Source organism: Macaca fascicularis, chromosome 6, assembly GCF_037993035.2.
Source record: "Macaca fascicularis isolate 582-1 chromosome 6, T2T-MFA8v1.1".
In the NCBI taxonomy this organism is placed as follows: domain Eukaryota; kingdom Metazoa; phylum Chordata; class Mammalia; order Primates; family Cercopithecidae; genus Macaca; species Macaca fascicularis.
Window position 1 is genome coordinate 95,047,658 of NC_088380.1, and position 19,463 is coordinate 95,067,120.

The 19,463-nt window shown below is 38.3% G+C and overlaps 1 protein-coding gene across 12 annotated transcripts in view; it reads left to right on the forward strand.

The window, feature by feature from the left end:
* The window catches only part of ADGRV1 (adhesion G protein-coupled receptor V1), a 597,366-nt gene that overhangs the window by 489,228 nt on the left and 88,675 nt on the right, over positions 1–19,463 (forward strand). For 10 of the 12 annotated variants that reach the window (XR_012413864.1, XM_005557361.4, XM_065546489.1 and 7 more), the window contains one exon: positions 13,155–13,312. Coding sequence is in view for 10 of the 12 variants with exons in the window: in XM_005557361.4 (XP_005557418.3) it covers positions 13,155–13,312 (158 nt within the window). In the remaining 2 variants the exon portion in view is untranslated. Of the gene's footprint in view, positions 1–12,401; positions 12,481–13,154; positions 13,313–19,463 lie in introns of all 12 variants that reach the window. The other 2 variants (XR_012413865.1, XM_065546494.1) reach the window with 1 other exon arrangement.

Sequence of the window (19,463 nt, forward strand, 5' to 3'; positions counted from 1 at the left end):
GTCTCGGCCTCCCAAAGTGCTGGGATTACAGGCTTGAGCCACCGCGCCCGGCTGAGAAGCTTCTTTACGAAAGTCATAAAGGAGCTCTCTTGACATCTGTCTGTCTAGCTTAGGGCAGTTCAAATTGGGACTTTTAAAATGTTGCCTCTACATATGTATGATCTAATTCTTACCACTTCAAAGCTTCTGGGAAAGCTTCAGGGAAAGTGAAATGTGTCATTTCCCCCTCAATATTGGGAATTCCCCATAAAGTGGATAAAATTTTAGCTTGTATTTCCTTTACTTTTAGTTTTACTTTCCTCTTCTGAAATTAATTCATGACCTCTATCTCAAGTTTACTCCAGATTTTTTGTCCAATATTTCTTTTTAACATTATTGAATATCCCTTGCACATTGGCCTTTTACATTTCTTAAGTTTCCAGTTTTAACTGTAACATTGCAGGACACAAAAAAATGATAAATAAATACTAATTAATAGTAACACCATAGACTAACTAGCAACAATCCAATATGAGCATATTTAGGGTTTAGATATCTTAGTACATTTTTATGTACTAACCTGTTACACAGCAAACACCAACGTCCTTACATACTTACTCAAAAAAAAAATTAGGATACCAGAATTGAAATGGGCTCTGCAACAGAGCTGAGTATTGGATTTGAGACATAACTAATCTACAACTTAAGATAATAACCTTAAAATGATGGACATATAACCTCATCTACTCACACTGTCGCTGTTTTCCTGTTGTTTGTTTGTTTGTTGCTGGGGGGCGGGGCGGTAGTTTTGGTTCTTTTGCTTGTTTGTTTGGTTGGTTTTTTGAGACACTCTGTCGCCCAGGCTGGAGTGCAGTGGCATGATCATGGCTCACTGCAGCGTGTCTCCCAGGGTCCAGCCATCCTCCCGCCTTAGCCTCCCAAGTAGTTGGAACTACAGGCATACTCCACCATGCCTGGCAATTTTATATATGTATGTGTGTGTGTGTGTGTGTGTATATATATATATATATTTTTTTTTTTTTTTTAATAGGGATGAGGTTTCATCATGTTGCCAAGGCTGGTTTCAAACTCCTAGCCTCAAGCAATCCCCCAACCTCAGCCTGCCGAAGTGCTGAGGTTACAAGCATGAGCCACCACACCTGGCGACTGTTTTCTTAATAATTGAAAATTACCTTACTATTTCCAGAATTTTATGATTAAAATTTTAATAATAGTGCAAAGAAATGTGTAGTGTATTTTAAACAGAGTATGACTAACTTTAACCGATGATTTCTTAATGATTTTTAAGTTATCATTTAGGATCACCAGTTATTGCAATGTGCTGCAAATGTTAATATGACTAAAGATGGCACATATGGGCATGACTGAATGTTCACCCCTGCATGGAATGCTCTAGAAGTTTTTTCTTGGAGCATTTGTAACTATCACATAAAGCCACATACGGGGCTAATTTCCAGGTCAATGTAATGTGGCTACTGTTCTGTAAAATGTGGTGAATAATTAAAAGTTGAATTATCCTTCTACAAAATGATGTTTGCCCTTTTGAGGAATCAAACCATTGCTGTGAGGATTTTTTTGCCAGTGAGACATCTGCATCATCAATAGTGGCCAAGAGTTACACCCCTTGGGCATAGACCCATCCAAAATGCAGGCTCTGAAAGGCAAGAAACTCTCCCTTTTCTAGAAAATCATTAGGTAACTGGCCTTTTCTTTCCAGGTACCTTTTGCCCTCTTTTTGGAGCAAGAGGTAATAACAGGACACCTTGAATACTCTAGGACAATGACATTTTCCAGTACCAAACAATTTTGTTTTCTGAGAGAACATAGAGCATTCATATACACAAAAAATAACAAGTCAGCCTGACCTTATTCTGATGAAATGCTGATGGGGCTTGATTCACTGGAACCTACCTGGAATGAAGTTGGCAAGCAGTGTCCAGTGGATTTATTTCAGCAGTTTTATCGAGTTACTTAGGGAACAGGCTGCTCAGACTTCAGTTTCTTGGAAAAAGAAAAAAAAAAGTATATTAATTTTTGGACTGTTTTTCATCAACTGTCTTTAACCTACTAATACTTGGAGTCCATTATTTGCCCTTGGAATTATATGTAAATATATTTAACTCCTTAATGAGCCAGGGATGTGGGCAATTCTTCCTTATTCACCAAGCGCTAATTATTTACAATATAAGGTAGTATTTTAATGTAGGCAGTGTATCTGACTACTTCAAAATCTTAGTTTAATATTAAATGAAATCAAATATCTGCTCCTTTCAAATTAGATGAAATAATATTGCTGTAATAGGTCCGTTTTTTCTTCCGTATCTTTTCAAGCAATATAAGCATATTAGTACATTTTAAGTACTTAAAAATGAGCCAAATTCTTGTTCCTTGGTCCTTTGGCATTTTTTTGAGGCATTTGTCAATATGTAGAGTTAGCAACTCTCACCGTGGTGTGGAGTGTGCTCTAAAACAGGTAGACATGGTAGTGATCCTATGCATCTTTAAGAGCAATGTTGTTGAAAGAGCAGGTGTGTGTTCACTCCCTTTTTCTCTCTATCACTTGCTCACTAGCTATGTTTTAACTATGGTCATTGTAGTTGCATGTAAATCCACAAAACTTATTTCAAGTCGAAGGGAGGTGGGGATATAGAAGTATACCACAGGCATCCACGTGAATATTCAATAGCGGGAAATGAGGTACAGTTGGACCTCCGGAGACCTAGAACTAGCATGCCAGAAACCAGAGCCACATTCTTCTTCTTTTAGGGACCACAGAGTCTCTCACTTCTGTGTTGTTACTTGCATTGGAACCCTCTTCTCTCCCCTTCTCTCTTGCTTCCTCTTCCCCTTTCTCTGTTAATTTCTTCTGAAGATTTGTGTATTTGCTCCAATATGGCCATTTGCCCTGACATCAGCTCTAGTGCCCACCAGTAATGTGCAACTCTCCCTGTCAGATTCTCAAGGGCAAAAGACAGATTGGCTCAGCTCAGCTTTTAGAGCAGAGTCGCCAAATTATAAGTCAGGGGCAAGCAAGAATGGTTGTCTGAGGCAGGTGTTCATCTCAGAGCTAGTCATCTGTGGCTGGGGGAGTGGGGGTGGAGGACGTAGCCCAGGGATCCCCCTTTCCAGAAACTTTGAGCAGCACAGGTCACTGTGGAACATGTCTGTTGCACTCACACAGAAACCTTATTCCTTCAACAGCTGTTTAGATGCAGCAGAACTGAATATTAGCATCCTACTACACCCACTGCACCCCGGCACTTTCCTTCCCATCTCGTTCGGCTGGTCTGCAGATCTGCTGTATCCTCTGTCACTTTAATGCTAGCTCTCCTTTTCTGCAACATTCAGATTGCTTCTGAACATTGCATCTGAAGAGCCCAGACTTCTAAATATCACAGATCTCTGCTTTTCTATCCCTTTTGCTTTCAGCTGTTTTTCTTTCTCACTGGTTCTTCAGGCTGTTGTGACCACCTTGTGCTGTGAAACCTGTCTGCTTCTTTTTGGAGTTCCATAGCCCCTTGGCTCCCTACCAAAGAGATGTAAAGATTAGCTAGTTAATTAGACTAAGCTACTTTATGTCTAAAGAGTGTGCTAGAAGAGTGTTTCTCAAACTTTTTTTTTTTTTTTTTTTTTTTTTTTTTGAGACAGAGTTTCACTCTGTTACCCAGGCTGGAATGCAGTGGCACTATCTTGGCTCACTACAACCTCCACCTCCTGGGCTCAAGCAATCCTCCCACTTCACCCTCCAAGAAACTGGGACCACAGGCATGATGCCACCGCACCCGGCTAATTTTTGTATTTTGTAGAGATGGGGTTTCTCCATGTTGCTCAGGCTGGTTTTGAACTTCTGAGCTCAAACAATCTGCCCACCTCGGCCTCCCAAAGTGCTGAGATTACAGGCATGAGCCACTGCACCAACTGTTTTTCTCAGACTTTAAACCGTTTTCCTGTTTGCTCCAAGAATGCCGGCAGCGGCACTTGTGGCTACAGCGTTTACCCCAAGATAACTTTGCCACAAAATATCTCGCTTTTATTATTTTCATGTCTGTCTAGTATATGGATTTTAGAAACAAAAGACATAATTCTATTTATAGCATTCTATTTTTAGTAGTGGTATTTTCATTTACAATATATAGTAATTCCCTATCGTTTAAGTTGTCAAATCCTAGAAAATGTAGCATTCCTACGCATGATGTTAACATCATTTTGGAACAGTTGTTGGCGGAAGATTCATTCGATGAGTCAGATTTTTCCAAAATAGAAGATTCTGATGATTCAGACGATTCTGATGTTAGTTCTGTTTAGAAATAACTCCAAGAACAGTTTTCATGTTTTCTTTTCACATTGAAAATCAGTCAAATTTGCTTCAGCCTCAAAGAACATGTTTATGTAAAATTAAATGAGGCCGGCAGTGAAGTGCACTTTTTTTTCTAAACAGGATTAATATGCATAGGAAACACCTGGGGAACTTGTGAAACTGCAGATGAGATTCAGGAGCTCCATGGGGGAGCTGATGATGGTGATGCTGATGGAAGAACAACACAACTTCCAGTAGAAGACTAGATTCAGAAGTGTTGTGCATTGTTGTAAATATATTCTCCCTGACAGGAGGGACGATGCCTTAGGCATCTTTATATGCCCTTCCGTGCCCAGCACTGTAGCTGGTATGTGATTGATATTTAAATGTTGATTGGATTATGATTGAGCTGAGGACACTTGAAATACAGGATTTTCTATGCCATATTTTTAAGTGAGAGGTTTTCAAAGACTGCTAAGAACCAGTTAAATCAATAAGCATTTCTTAAGGATCTGATTGTGCAAAGCTCTGGGAGAAATATAAAGAAAATGTTACAGTCCCTGTCCTCAAAAGAACACTGGCATATTTACCACTAACTTGAATATGTCTATACTGGAATTGTGGAAATAATTTTCAAATTTTAGAGGTACAGTGAAGGGCAGTGAGCCTGTTTATGGTCCTAGCAATTTGACGTTTTATAATTTAGGCGTTATTTTCCCCATATATACATAACAATAATGGTTTCTAGTTATGTTTCAGTGGGATAATGCATGTGAGGATTGGGTTTCATACCCTGCACACGGTAAAGGATTGCTAGCAGTAGTAGTAGTGGCAGCAGTAATACTTAATTAGTGTTAATTATCCAGCCAGTTCAGTTTAGGAAAACCTGTTCCCCTCTCCCTCTCTAAGTGCATATGCTTTCTTAATGTTCCATTTCACTTTGTAGAGATTATCTGCAGTTTAAGCTTAATGTTATTCAAAGCATAAACTTAAACAAAAATGCATTTTAGAATTCAGTTGATTCCCCTGGATATGATAACAACTGCTATATGCTCTGCAACAGAAAGACAGAAAGAGGAATGTTTTCCTACCTTACAGTTGTTTAAACCCAAACTGTATTTCTCCTTTTCTTTGATGTTTTCATAAATTTATTCCTTTTAAAAAAAATAATGCACTTAAAGTGTTTCTCTAAGTCTCTCCAGCCCATTTGGATTGACCAGGAAATACATACATACACACACAATGCATGCATGCATAAATTCGCAGGTGAATAAAAATGTATGTCAAATAAGAGCATTATCTTTGGAAAGAATGTAAATTGAGTATACAAGGAAAGGAATATTGAAATTATAAATAGTGTCTTAGACTTTACAAAGGATAAGCATCTATAGAATAACATCTGTATTCTTCAACTGATAAAACCAATAAGCTGATATACTGTACTCTCTATACAAATTAGAAACCAGTTTGTGATAAATGGTGAACAATTCTTGATTGCTAGACCATCCCATGTACTCCCCAGATAAAGTAGGTCATCACTATAAATTTCCACGTAGAGAAGAAAAAGGTAGTTGAAGTGACAAATGAGTCTTTTAATGTAGAGGCTATCATTGAAGAAATACTCAGGAGACCTCTGAGGGAGGCTGGTACCTGAGCCTGGGAATCATGACTATTATCCTTGTCTTAGAAGTACTCACAAAGAAGACCTTGGACACATTTATTGTCCTTACATTACCTGAGTCCTTTTCATTACCTATGTAACCCAGATATAACCTGGCTGTCCAGCTGCCTGGATTTCTTCAGATTTTCCAGTTTGCCAGGGTCAACTTTTTCTTTAAAATATAATTTAAATGGACTCAAATCACAATCTCATGCACAGGGAGTTCCCAGCATCCATTCCAGTATTTTCAGTGGTTGTAAGTGGAGTTCATGTCTCTCCTAGACCCCTCTGCCTCTGAGTTCCTTCTTACAAAGATTTCAGACAGGAATAAAGAAATTGAAATACTCCATGCCGCCCACATGAATTTTTTTTTTAAATCAAGTTGGGTAACGCGAGTGAAAATGTTTCAGTAAGTATAAAGCATTACCGAGGAGAGATAATAATCTTACTAACTTAGAAAGTGAGTAAAAGCATTATGAATACTCCGAGGGTAGACTCAGAAGAGGAAAAACTGAAGGTAATGAAACAGCATCTACTTGTTTCATCTGGCTAAATATAGAGAAAAAGATGAAGTCCTGACAAGACTTTGAAGTGAATTAGAATTGTCTGTAGGTTCTAACAAGAAAATCTATCCATGAAAGTTTAAAAAGGAACAGTAATAGTTATGTGGTTGTAAGACCCCAAAAGACTATTTGACACCCAAAGTGAGAAAGATTCCTGAAGTTCTTTGAAGGTGGTTGAGCTGTAATTACAGAGAACACATTCTCCTCACCTTTTTTAAGGAAGCAAATCTACATGGCCTTTGTCTCATTTTCTCTTCTCATATCTGCCAGATGTGTTCTTGAAGCAATAGCTGCATGTTAATCAGCTACTTCCACAGCCCCGGTGCAGGCATTGCCTTCTGTCTGCTGATTTCTTATGTTACTTTCAATTTTTCTAATAATTCATTCCCAGCCTTATTTCAGAAGCTATTCTAACATGATATTCACAGTTTCCTAACACCCCTCATCACTTTCATGTGCTCTAATCCTCAAACTAACTACCTGAATATACTGTACCTCTAATTTGGGTGAACTGGAGGAAATTCTGGTTGGCAAGGCTACTTTTTTTTTCTTTTAAGGGTAGAATATAGTTCATTTATCTTGAACATTTTTAAGTATTGGGGAGAAATTTTATTGTACACCAATAGAAATTTTATTCAGACAATATTGCTCAGAAAATCAGAATAATGCCTATGAGCTTTAAAAGAAGAGTTAAAAGATAATTTAAAACAAGAAGGTGTTAAGTATATGAGACATGATTTGGGGATGTGGAATCATAGCTGGTCCCAGCTCCTCTCCATGGACCATCAGGGAGTGGGAGCCCGTTTGTTATCTGCACCATGGATTACCCTGGTATCCCTGCCTCCTTTGCGAATGTTAAGTGTTTCATAACACTGTCTGACTCCCTGATCCCTAGGAGGTAGCACACAAGGCAGGCAGTTTTTGTTTGAAGGAGACTGGGGTGGAGTCCTGAGCAAGGGGATTGGCCCTGCGGTTCTGCAATGCTCTAAGTAGAGAAGAAGGCAAGAGGAGCTGCCAACAAGAACAGGCATGCTGTGGGAGCAAGCCCTCCTCCTTAACATTCTGGTCCGACATTGACCAAGTGGAGGATGAACATGGAATAGGTACTCTCAGGGGCCTAGTACTTCTGAGAAGTCATGACTTGTGGAGCTCTGAATAAAAGGAGAAAAGGGGATGGCTTCAGGATTGGGTCATTTTCCTGCCCCTTTTCTGAAAGGATGAGCCATCAATGTCAAGTCATCCTATAAGCAGGGAGAACTGCAAAGGAGACTTTATTTATTTATTTATTTATTTATTTATTTATTTATTGAGACGGAGTCTCGCTCTTGTTGCCCAGGCTGGAGTGCAATGGTATGATCTCAGCTCACCACAACCGCTGCCTCCCAGATTCAAGTGATTCTCTTGCCTTAGCCTTCCGAGTAGCTAGGATTACAGGCATGCACCACCACACCCAGCTAATTTTGTATTTTTAGTAGAGAAGGGGTTTCTCCATGTTGGTCAGGCTGGTCTTGAACTCCCGACCTCAGGTGATCCGCCCACCTCGGCCTCCCAAAGTGCTGGGATTACAGGCATGAGCCACTGCGCCTGGCCACAAAGGAAATTAAGATTAGCACTTAGAGAGTTCCCTTCTCTTCCTGAGTGGAGCAGTGGACATGTCTGGTTACTTCCAACCTCTCAAAGTTTCACGTTGCTTGTTTAATTTTTTAATCAAAATAATGTGTCATCAGCTGGAGGTCACCTTTCAAAGTCTGTTCTTACAGCACTCTGTACAAAATCTTTATATTCCTAGAGCAACTCAATAATTGAGTCAGTAATTTTACCTATTTTGCTATCCCAAATTGAATTGTGATGACATTTTTCAAGACACAAATAAGGCAGTGAAACCTATGTGTGATTCTTCATCAGTATCTGAATTTGTATAAGCGTCTGTAGGCTACTTGCTGTCAATGGATTCCATAATTCACATGAAAAAAATAAGTGACCTTTTGAAGCCAATATACATAAGAATGAGTAACCAACATGGCCATTATTTTTAGTGCAGGAGTATGTTCAATATTAAGACCATTAATGTTTGCCCATTTTATTTAATCATGTGTCCTTCATGTGGAAGAATCAGGTCTTATTGCATACAGATGAGTGTTCAGCTAATGATTCAGGCTTCATGCTATCAAAATTCTAAAAGCCAAGAAATTTATTATTTTTATATCCCTTTGCAGATACACAGTATGTGTAGAAATATCTCTTGAAATATGCCTGGTTTACATGAGAAATACATTAAGCAGATTATGTTAATTAGAAATAGTATCTGAGTGGCCGGGTGCGGTGGCTCGTGCCTGTAATCCCAGCACCTTGGGAGGCCAAGGCAGGTGGATCACAAGGTCAGGAAATCGAGACCATCCTGGCTAATATGGTGAAACCCCATCTCTACTTAAAAAAAAAAAAAAAAAAAAAAAAAAAAAGCTGGGCATGGTGGTGGCGCCTGTAGTCCCAGCTACTCAGGAAGTTGAGGCAGGAGAATGGTGTGAACCTGGGAGGCAGAGCTTACAGTGAGCCAAGATTGCACCACTGCCCTCCAGCCTGGGTGACAGAGCGAGACTCCGTCTCAAAAAACAAACAAACAAAAAAGAAATAGTATCTTAGGCCTTTAATAATATATTTCTTTTTAATATAAAATTGAGGCACTCACATACACAAAAAAATAAAATACCTAGGAATACATCTGGCCAAGGACATGAAACGTCTCTACAAGAACTACAAAACACTGCTAAAAGAAATAATACATGACACAAACAAATGGAAAAGCATTCCAGCTTGTGGATTAGAAGAATCAATATTGTTCAAATGGCCATACTACCCAAAGCAATCTACAGATTCAATGTTATTCCTATCAAACTACCAACATCATTTTTCATAGAATTAGAAAAAAGCTATTCTGAAATTCATATGAAACACAAAAATAGCCTGAATAGCCAAAGAAATCCTAAGCAAGAAGAACAAAGCTAGAGGCATCACATTACCTGGCTTTAAACTACACTAAAAGTCTGTAGTAACCAAAACAGCATGGTACTGATACAAAAACAGACACATAGACCAATGGAATAAGTTAGAAAACGGAAAAATAAGGCCGTACACCCACAAACATCTGATCTTCTGCAAAGCTGACAAGAACAAATGACAGGGAAATAACTCTCTATTCAATAAATGGTGCTGGGATAACTGGCTAGCCATATCGAAAAGATTGAAATTGGACCCCTTCCTTACACCATATACAAAAATTAACTCGGGTTGGATTAAAGACTTAACTGTATAACCTAAAACTATAAAACTCCCCAAAGAAAACCTAGGAAATATCATTCTGGACATAGGCCCTGGCACAATGTCCATGGAGATTTCATGACTATGACCCCAAAAGCAGTTGCAACAAAAACAAAAATTGACAAGTATCAACAGAGTAAACAGACAACTTACAAAATGGGAGAAAATATTCACAAACCATGCATCTGACAAAGGTCTGATATCCACAATGTATGAGGAACTTATACAATTGAACAAGCAAAAAACAACTCCACTAAAATGTAGACAAAAAACATGAACACATACTTCTCAAAAGAATTACAAACAGCCAACAAACATATGATAAAATACTCAACATCATCAATCATCAGGGAAATGCAAATCAAAACCACAATGAAACACCATTTCATACCTGTCAGAATGGTCATTATTAAAAAGTCAAAAAACAAGAGATATTGGCAAGGTGGTGGAGAAAAGTGAATGCATGTACACTATTGGTGTGAATATAAATTAGTTCAGACCCTATCAAAAGCAGTTTGAAGATTTCTCAGAGAACTTAGAATGTAACTATTTGTCCCAGCAATCCCATTACTGGACATGTATCCAAATGAAAATAAATCATTTATCAAAAAAGACACATGTACTTGTATGTTCGTCATAGCGCTATTCACAATAGCAAAGACATGAAATCAATCCAGGTGCCCAACAATGGTGGGTTGGATAAAGAAAATGTGGTACATATAAACCATAGAATACTATGTAGCTATAACAAAAAAAACGGGAAATCTTGTCCTTTGCAACAGCGTGGATGGAGCTGGAGGCCATTATTCTAGACAAATTAACACAGAAACAAAAAACCAAATACCACGTGTTTTCACTTATAAGTGGAAGCTAAGCATTGGGTACTCTTGGACATAAAGATGGCAACAACAGTCACTGGAAATTAATAGATGGGGAAGGGATGGAGTGGGGCAAGGATTACAAAACTAACTTGGATATTTCGCTCACTGTGTGGGTGATGGGGTCATTCATATCCCAAACTTTAGCATCATGAAATATATTCATGTAACAAACTTGCACATGGACTCCCAGAATCTAAAATAAAAGTTGAAATTATTTAAAAAGACATTAAAGCACTATTTTCCCAAAGCGGAAGAATGAGTGTTTCCCTGGTTACTTATATTTTGGATTCCTTCTAAACAGGCTATGTGTGTTTCCCCTTGAGTTTTCTTCAAAGTCTAGTATTTATGGCTGTATTATAATCTAGGTTTATAGATATTATATTTTTGAAAAATAGAGAAAGTGGGGAAAATAGTTTAAAAGAGACACTTCTTACTAGTAAAGTTTCTTGTAATTAAAAGTATAGTCTTGTAACTTGGAGGTATATCCCTTATAAGAATACTTCAGAAGCAGTTTTGGATATTGAGAACCTGTTTAACATTCCTCCATTTTGAGATTTTCATGCAAGATTTTATGCAAAGCACAAGTGGATGTTATGTTCCATAAGTAAAAATTTCTAGTTATATCTCTAAAACCATTTTGCTGATAATTTCAGTGTTACCAAAATAAATAAATAAATAATCTAAGTTTGCCTTGGACCCCGTTGTCCTATCTAAACTCTGGTAATAATAAATATAATTGTGCAGTGTAGTTTCTAAATGGATAAATTATCTTCATTTTCAAGAGAGAATACATGGCTCTTGGGGAAATGTATAGTTTAGGAATAAGAAAACTGTCAGTCACTCAAAAAACAAGATTGTGGAGATGACAAGAGTGGAGCCCTGGGAATCCTCAGATTTGCCTTTAAACAATACCTTCTCTCTTATGGTTCACAAGGGATGCTGGGGCTGGAAAAGCAAGGCAAACCCATGCTTTGTTATTAGCTCCCTAATTGTAACATGATCCTTCATCCTTTATTTCCTCTGTTAGGAAGAAAACTCCTCCCAGGAAGAAAACTCCAAATGGAGAGAGAGGGAAGGAAGGAAAGAGCAGAAAGGGAGAGAAGGGAGAGGGGGTAGAGGGAAGAGAGCAGGTGGCTTGGCCTCCTCCTATGCAGGAGCAGCAATGGCCTCTGTGACCTTTTACCATGAGGGGCCAAAGAGGTCAAGAGAAGTCCCTCTGACATGATCAGTCATTGACAGGACACAGTGACTTTGTCATCAGCCCCATGGCCATAAATCCTGATGGAATTCTTCTTTTGAGGTTAAATAGAGGAAGGAAATAGAAAGGAACCTGGAACTCTCCCTGGAATCCACCAACTAATTTGAAACATAAGCTGGGCATGACTAGATCAGTGATTCCCAAAGTGTGTTCCAGGGCACATTAGTCCTGTAGCATGACCATATGTCTGTGTATCTGTGTGTGTGTGTGTGTGTGTGTGTGTGTGTGTGTGTGTGTGTGTGAAAAAGGAGAAGGGTTTAATTTTCGTTGAAGTCTAGAAATGATGGGTTAAACCAAATTTACTAAATGCTTTATGTGAATTATTTCAGTTAATCTTGACAACTAACTTTTGTTGTGGATACTATTATAATCCTTATTTTATTTATTTATTTATTTATTTATTTTTATTTTATTATTATTTTTTTAGATGGAGTCTCACTCTGTCACCCAGGCTGGAGTGCAGTGGCATGATCTTGGATCACTGCAACCTCACCTCTGCCTCCCAGGTTCAAGCAATTCTCCTTCCTCAACCTCCCAAGTAGCTGGGACTACAGGCACCTGCCACCACACCCAGCTAATTTTTTTGTATTTTTAGTAGAGACAGGGTTTCACCATGTTGGCCAGGCTAGTCTCAAACTCTTGGTCTCAGGGGATCTGCCAGCCTCAGCCTCCCAAAGTGCTGTGATTACAGGGATGAGCCACTGCACCCCACCTGTAATCTTTATTTTAAAGATGAGTGTTCAGAGAAGTTAAAAAATGTATCTAAAGTGACTTTCTTTTTTTAAGATGTGGTGCTGGATTCAATAGCCTGATTTCAGAGCCCAGATCTCTTGACTCCATGACTTTCTGTGGCTTTTTAAAAATGAACAGATATGTACCCTTAACTTCTGTGAGATGTATGTAGTGTGCATCTCTCAAATTTATTTGGCCATAACCTTTTTTTGCAGCTTTCTGAACTTTACACGAGGCGAATGTTCTGGGGAACCTACTGTGTGAAGCAGTGGGTTAGATTTAATCGGATGTTGTACTCAAACAAAACTTAAGTTTGGCAAACCAAAAATCTGATGTTGCCAGCATCCAGATACAAAGAGCTAGTATAAAGTAGTGATGTGATACATTCTGAATTTAGAAATATCTGCACCGAAACGGTCTGAGTTACCTCTTCTCATTTCTCTTCCAGGTGTTTTATTCCAAACGTCTATGCTGCTTTGTTCACTGCAGCTCTTGTTCCTTTGATGTGCCTTGTGGTGGTGTTCGTGGTGTTCATCCATGCCTACCAGGTGAAGCCACAGTGGAAAGCATATGACGATGTCTTCAGAGGAAGGACAAATGCTGCAGGTTTGAAAGGAACTATATTTGTACTTTGGAGATTGAAACGCTTTAATGGTGGGAAAATGTCACTGCATTTTTTTTATCAAGAAGAGGGAAGTTCGGCTCAGCTTTCAGCTCTGAAGCCACAAGTTAAGCTATAGCTCTCCAGTTTCTCCTGCTTCTTGGTACCTCTGATGTCTCTCTTTCTCCAGGGCTCTGTAGGTTTTATTGCTCGTTCCAATTTTGTCCTTAAGATATTGATAGCCAAGTAAATGAGTCACAGCCTTGGGAGCCACTTCCCAAGCCTGCCTTAAGTGAAGCAATAATGACTTGTGTTCTCCCTGTGAAATCTGTTCATTTCTCTCCGATTCTGAGACTTCTGCACAGTCGAACAAACATCCACAGTGCTCATGAGTGTGCATGCGGAGGTCTGGTTGTGCTGACAGATGTTTAAAAACATGTAATCAGACAGCTACATAAGTGGCTACACATGTCTGGTTACTTAAGAATGCAAGTCTTTCTAGTTCAAATTGGCTTTCACTGCAGCTCATTTTTTCCCTTTGAATCATACCTAACAGAGGTTTTTATGATCTGATTCTTTTAATTATTGTTTTTGGATTACAGGACCTCAGGAATTTTCTTAACTAGAAGCAATAGGCACACACCTGCATACAGAAAATGCTCTGTAAAATGTTATGTGAGTGACTGGGATATTAGGGAGCAGCTTAAGAACTGGGAGTAGAGGATCCCTCTTGGGCCAGTGAGGAAGAGAAGTCTCCTTTTTTCTAAAGTTTTACAAGTCTAAAGTCAAATGAATGACAGTCTTAGAGGAATTCTTCACATTTTAAGTGCGTGTCAAAGTTTAAGCAAGTAGCATATATGATGTCTCTAGACTAGTGTCTAATACATTATTAGGGGCTCAGTAGCTACAGGGTGTCACTCTAATGTAATGCAGTTCTAGTTCCTGAACTTGATCAGTTAATATGCAAAAGGATTTTCCTTGTAGTATAAAGAAAAGACACTCATTTGTATTACTTTGTGGGATAGTTTGTAGGATAGCAGTATCTAGCCAGCTCTTTTCTATTCTTTCTCATTTAGCATGCAATCCTTGTGTTGGCAGAATTTTTTTTTTTTATTTTTTTATTTTTTTCCTGAGACAGGGTCTCACTCTGTCACCCAGCCTGTAGTGCAGTGGCACGATCTTGGCTCATGGCAGCCTCTGCCTGTAAGATTCAAGCAATGCTCCTTCCTCAGCTACCTGAGTAGCTGGGACTACAGGCATGTGCCACCACACCTGGCTAACTTTTGTATTTTCAGTCGAGATGGGGTTTCACCACATTGCCCAGACTGGTCTTGAACTCCTGAGGTCAGGCGATCCACCTGCTTCGGCCTCCCAAAGTGCTAGGATTACAGGCGTGAGCCACCATGCCCAGCCGAGGAATATTGTTTAAGGTTATGATTAATCTTGACTCCTTTAATAAAAAATATTCAATGTATAAATTCTACTTTTTCATGGGACACAGAATTTATCTAGAAGCTATGCTTGTTTTTTTCAGTTTTAATACTCTTTTTTTTAATTACTTTTTTTAAAAATTTAACTTCTTTCTTTTTACATTTATTTTAGGTTGAGGGGTACATGTGCATGTTTATTGTGTAGATAAATTGCATGTCACCTCATGGGGGTTTGATGTACAGATTATTTCACCACCCAGGTAATACACATAATATCCAATAGGTAATTTTTCAGTCCTCACCCTCCTCTTTCCCTGTACCCTCAAGTAGGCCCCAGTGTCTCTTATTCCCATCTTTGTGTCTATATGTACTCAATATTTACTCCCACTTGTAAGTGAGAACATGTGGTATTTGGTTTTCTGTTCCTCTGTTAGTTCACTTAGGATAACAGCCTCCAGCTCCATCTGTGTTGCTGCAAAGGAGATGATCTCAGCTTTTTATGGCTGCATAGTATTCCATGGTGTATATGTACATTTTATTTATCCAGTCTGCCACTGATGGGTATTTAGGTTGATTTCATGTCTTTGCTATTGTGAATAGTGATGTGATTAACATGTGTGCATGTGTCTTCATGGTACAACAATTTCTATTCCTTTGGGTACATGCCCAATAATGGGATTGCTGGGTCGAGTAGTAATTCTGCTTTGAGTTCTTTGAGAAATAGCCAAGCTGCATTTCACAATGGCTGAACTAATTTACATTCCTACCAGCAATGTATAAGCATTCCCTTTTCTCTACAGCCTTGCCAGCATCTGTTATTTTTTTAACTTTTTAATGATAGCCATTCTGACTGGTGTGAAGTGGTATCTCATTGTGGTTTTGATTTGCATTTCTCTAATGATTAGCAATGTTGAGCATTTTGATATGCTTGTTGGCTTCTTCGTGTCACATATGTCTTCTTTTGAAAAGTGTCTGTTCATGTATTTTGCCCACTTTTTAATGGTCTTGTTTGGGTTGCCTGTTAATTTGTTTAGGTTCCTCAAAGATTCTGAATATTAGACCATTGTGAGATGCATAGTTTGCAAAAATTTTCTCCCATTCTGTAGGTTGCCTATTTACTCTGTTGATAGTTTCTTTTGCTGTGCAGGAGCTCTTTAGTTTAATTAGGTCCCATTTCAGAAGCTATGCTTTTAATCAACTTGGGATTCATCTTATTAAAATGTACATTCTTTTTGGGGGAGAATGGTCATTTGTTTTTTCCTCTAAGTGACAAGATTTGTTGTTTTATATGTAATGTAAAAGTGCCAGTGCTTGCATGTTTTCAATAATGCTAACATAAGATAGGGGCCTAACATAGTGAGTTAATTCTTTGAATGCCTAAATCACCCCATGCACCTCTTGAATATGCTTCATTACTGATATAGTAGATAAAACAGTACCCTGATTATCGGAAAAAGATAGCCCTCAGGCATTGAATATAAGGCAAAAGTTCCAGCACAGTTGTATCTTAACAAGGGAACCCTCTCTTACATAAAATGTGAATAGAAACATTGCCCTATTGTTGTGTTACAAATAAAAAAGTATAATATTTCTAATTCCCCTATTCCCATGGCAATTCATTCTAATAGTCATTATACTTGGACTTTTGCCGCAGTTTTCTGATTAATATCTCTGGTTCTACTCTTTTTATTCTCCATTTCATTATCTCAGACGTCTACATTTTAAAAATATAAAGTGGATTTCCTCATTCTCCAGCATTTCAGTCAAGGTTTCTCTCGTTGTCCCCAAAAAAAGTCCAGTCCCTTTAGCTTACAAGAGTTTCCACAGTCCAACCCGGGACCATGTTTCCATCCCCAAATTAGTTACTATTATCCTGCATTCTGGCATGCCAATCTATTTACTTTTTCCTAAATTTGCCTGACATTGCCATCTTTGCTCATTTAAAGAAATCTCTACTTTGAGCTCCTCCCCATTAGTTGATAAAACCCACGTGCTCAATAAGTGATATGGGAAAATGTAGATGAGTGAGAGACTGGTGCAAGGGCCTTATCACCCTCCCGTATTCTTTATTAGCTCTACAAAGCTTTTCAAAATAACTTCAGAATCTAAGCAACAGTGATGTGCTTGACAATCACAAGTTAATTCTCCTAGACATCCCTTTACTTCTTTACAGAAATTCTAGAAACTTTCAATATTCTCCCTCTTTTGTGAAGCTTTACGAATTGCCTCTTTACAGAATCACACCAAATAAGAATTACTCATTTCCTTCTCTATGCCTTTAAAGTACTTGTCCCTTTAGTCATTGTAGCACTTATCTTAGAATGGAGTGGTCATTTGTTTTGGTGTGTGTGGTTGGTGGATTTCCTTAAAAAATTATTAATTCCTTGAGGGCAGGAACCATTTAGTATTCATCTCTGTATCCCCAGGGCCTTACAGAGTGCTCAGTGGATAGCAGGAGCATAATTAATATTTATTAATTAAATGAATAAATTAATAATCATCAATGTACCACAAAATTCTATAATTGTAAAATTGGGTACCCAAGCTAAAGATAGCATTAAGAAGGAGAGAAACTGTAATATTATCAAAGTAGAAATTAAATGATTTAATTCTCTGATTTGTTTGTAAATATTCCTCAAAAGTTATTATTATTAGGACTATTTTTATAAGAAATATTTTTTAAAGTTATATAATCCCAAATTCTCTGTAATTCCCAATTCAATTAAATTCCCAGTTCCAAAACTCTATAATTCCCAAAACTCATGTTCAGCTTTGCTCCCAACCTGATCTTTTGTGTTTTTATTTTCAACATACTATAACTCACCTCTACTTGAATATGCTCCACTTAACTCAAATTGAAAATTTCTTTTTTTTCTTTTCCAGATAATTCTTTTCTTTTTTTGTAATTATACTTTAAGTTCTAGGGTACATGTGCACAACGTGCAGGTTTGTTACATAGGTATACATGTGCCATGTTGGTTTACTGCACCTATCAACTCGTCATTTACATGAGGTATTTCTTCTATTTACTCTACCACGGAGCAGTTGACACTCTCTGTGAATCTTTTTGCTAAAATTCTCTTGTGCTAACCTGTTAAACATCCAGTTAAGATGGTACTATAAATTCACGTTTTGCCCTCTGCCTTACTCTATATACAGAATAGCCAAAGAATAATATATAACAAAAGAATGTTAAAAGTACCATGAGCATCTCTATAGAACAGAAATAAAGCAGAAACACCAAATGTACCGGTAGAATAGGCCAAAACCATAGACCTGATATATTCTGGGGTCCAGAAGCAGGTAGATGCAGGACGTCTTGCGGGGCTCAAAATCTTCCATGATTTCTGTAGAACTGAGCTCCAAGCTAATCACTCTCTTTGTGGATTAAATGTGCCTGACCACAGGAGCAACTTTGCATCACATTTGTTCACTGGTTGTAATGAATACAAGTAACCATCCCTTACACCGTGTATTTTGAATGACTTTTTTGTTCCCAACATCCCTTCATTTCAAACAGAGTTCAGATAAACTCAGTGAAACCCAAAGGAATGGGGAGAACAAAGAATAAGCACCTCATAAATGGAATACACTCAGTGCTATAGATGCCCACCATCAACCCCTTCCCTCCCTGAGCATGGCCTGGGACAGGACAACTTGGCTTTTTGTGGCCCATTGACTGCCATGGACCAAATTGTTGAAGGTCAGTGACTCCTAATGAGAATCACTTGCCTCCTTCTCCCTTCAGTGGGTGGATGTGCAGTGAGAATGAGTTTTGATAAAGGTATGTCCCTGAACTAAATTTCAGTGTCTCAAACAGCATTTTAAACAAAGCCTGTGATTTTCGGGGTTGGTTTTGATCTCTGGCAATGATAAGCTTGTCTCTCTTTTTAGGCTCATTAGAATTTACTGACTCCTTTCTGATTCATGATTCAGTTCTTATATGAGGAATGATTCATAGATCAGGAGAGGAAAATTCATTTCAATCAACAAAGGAAGTAGATGATTACAAATCCCTTTCTTCTAAAAATCCCACACATAGGTTTCAATATGATATATGAAAATGGAAATGTGGCTTGATCCAACTAGTCATGTAATGTGAACCTGAGACATTTAGAATCTCTTGGTACTGTAATGGCCACATCTCTTACATGGGAGCCTTATTTGAGGATGAATGCTTCCATTTCTTCAACCTTAGAGTGAACAACAATAGTAATATAAATCAATATTTTATTATTATTATAAAAATTATTGAAAACTTTTTATAGTGAATATTGTAAACGCTCATGCCTTACATCCTAAAGTTGAATGCCTTTTTTACTCTTGTCATTTTTAAAATTTCAAATAGAGTTCAAAGGAAATGAAATCCAAAGGAAAAAGAGGGAAAGGAAAGAGCTCCTGGTAAATAAACTGTGTTGCAGTCTCCAAAGATGGCTGCCATCAGTTACTTTTCTCCTTTTATGTAGGTGCTACTCCTCACATCAAAGGATGGAGACTGCTTCTCATCTTTTTACATATGGGCTGGCTTTGGACTTGCTTAGACCAATGTAATGTGATGGAAGTGGTGCTTTTTCATAATGGGCCGAGACTTTAAGATGAATGGCAGTTTTGGATTCCTTCCTCTTGGAAGCCAGCCACCAACTAAGTTCAATTACCCAGAGACCACCACGGTGGTAGAAACCCCAAACTGGCCATGTGGAGCAGACATGTGCAAAGGCAGGTTCAG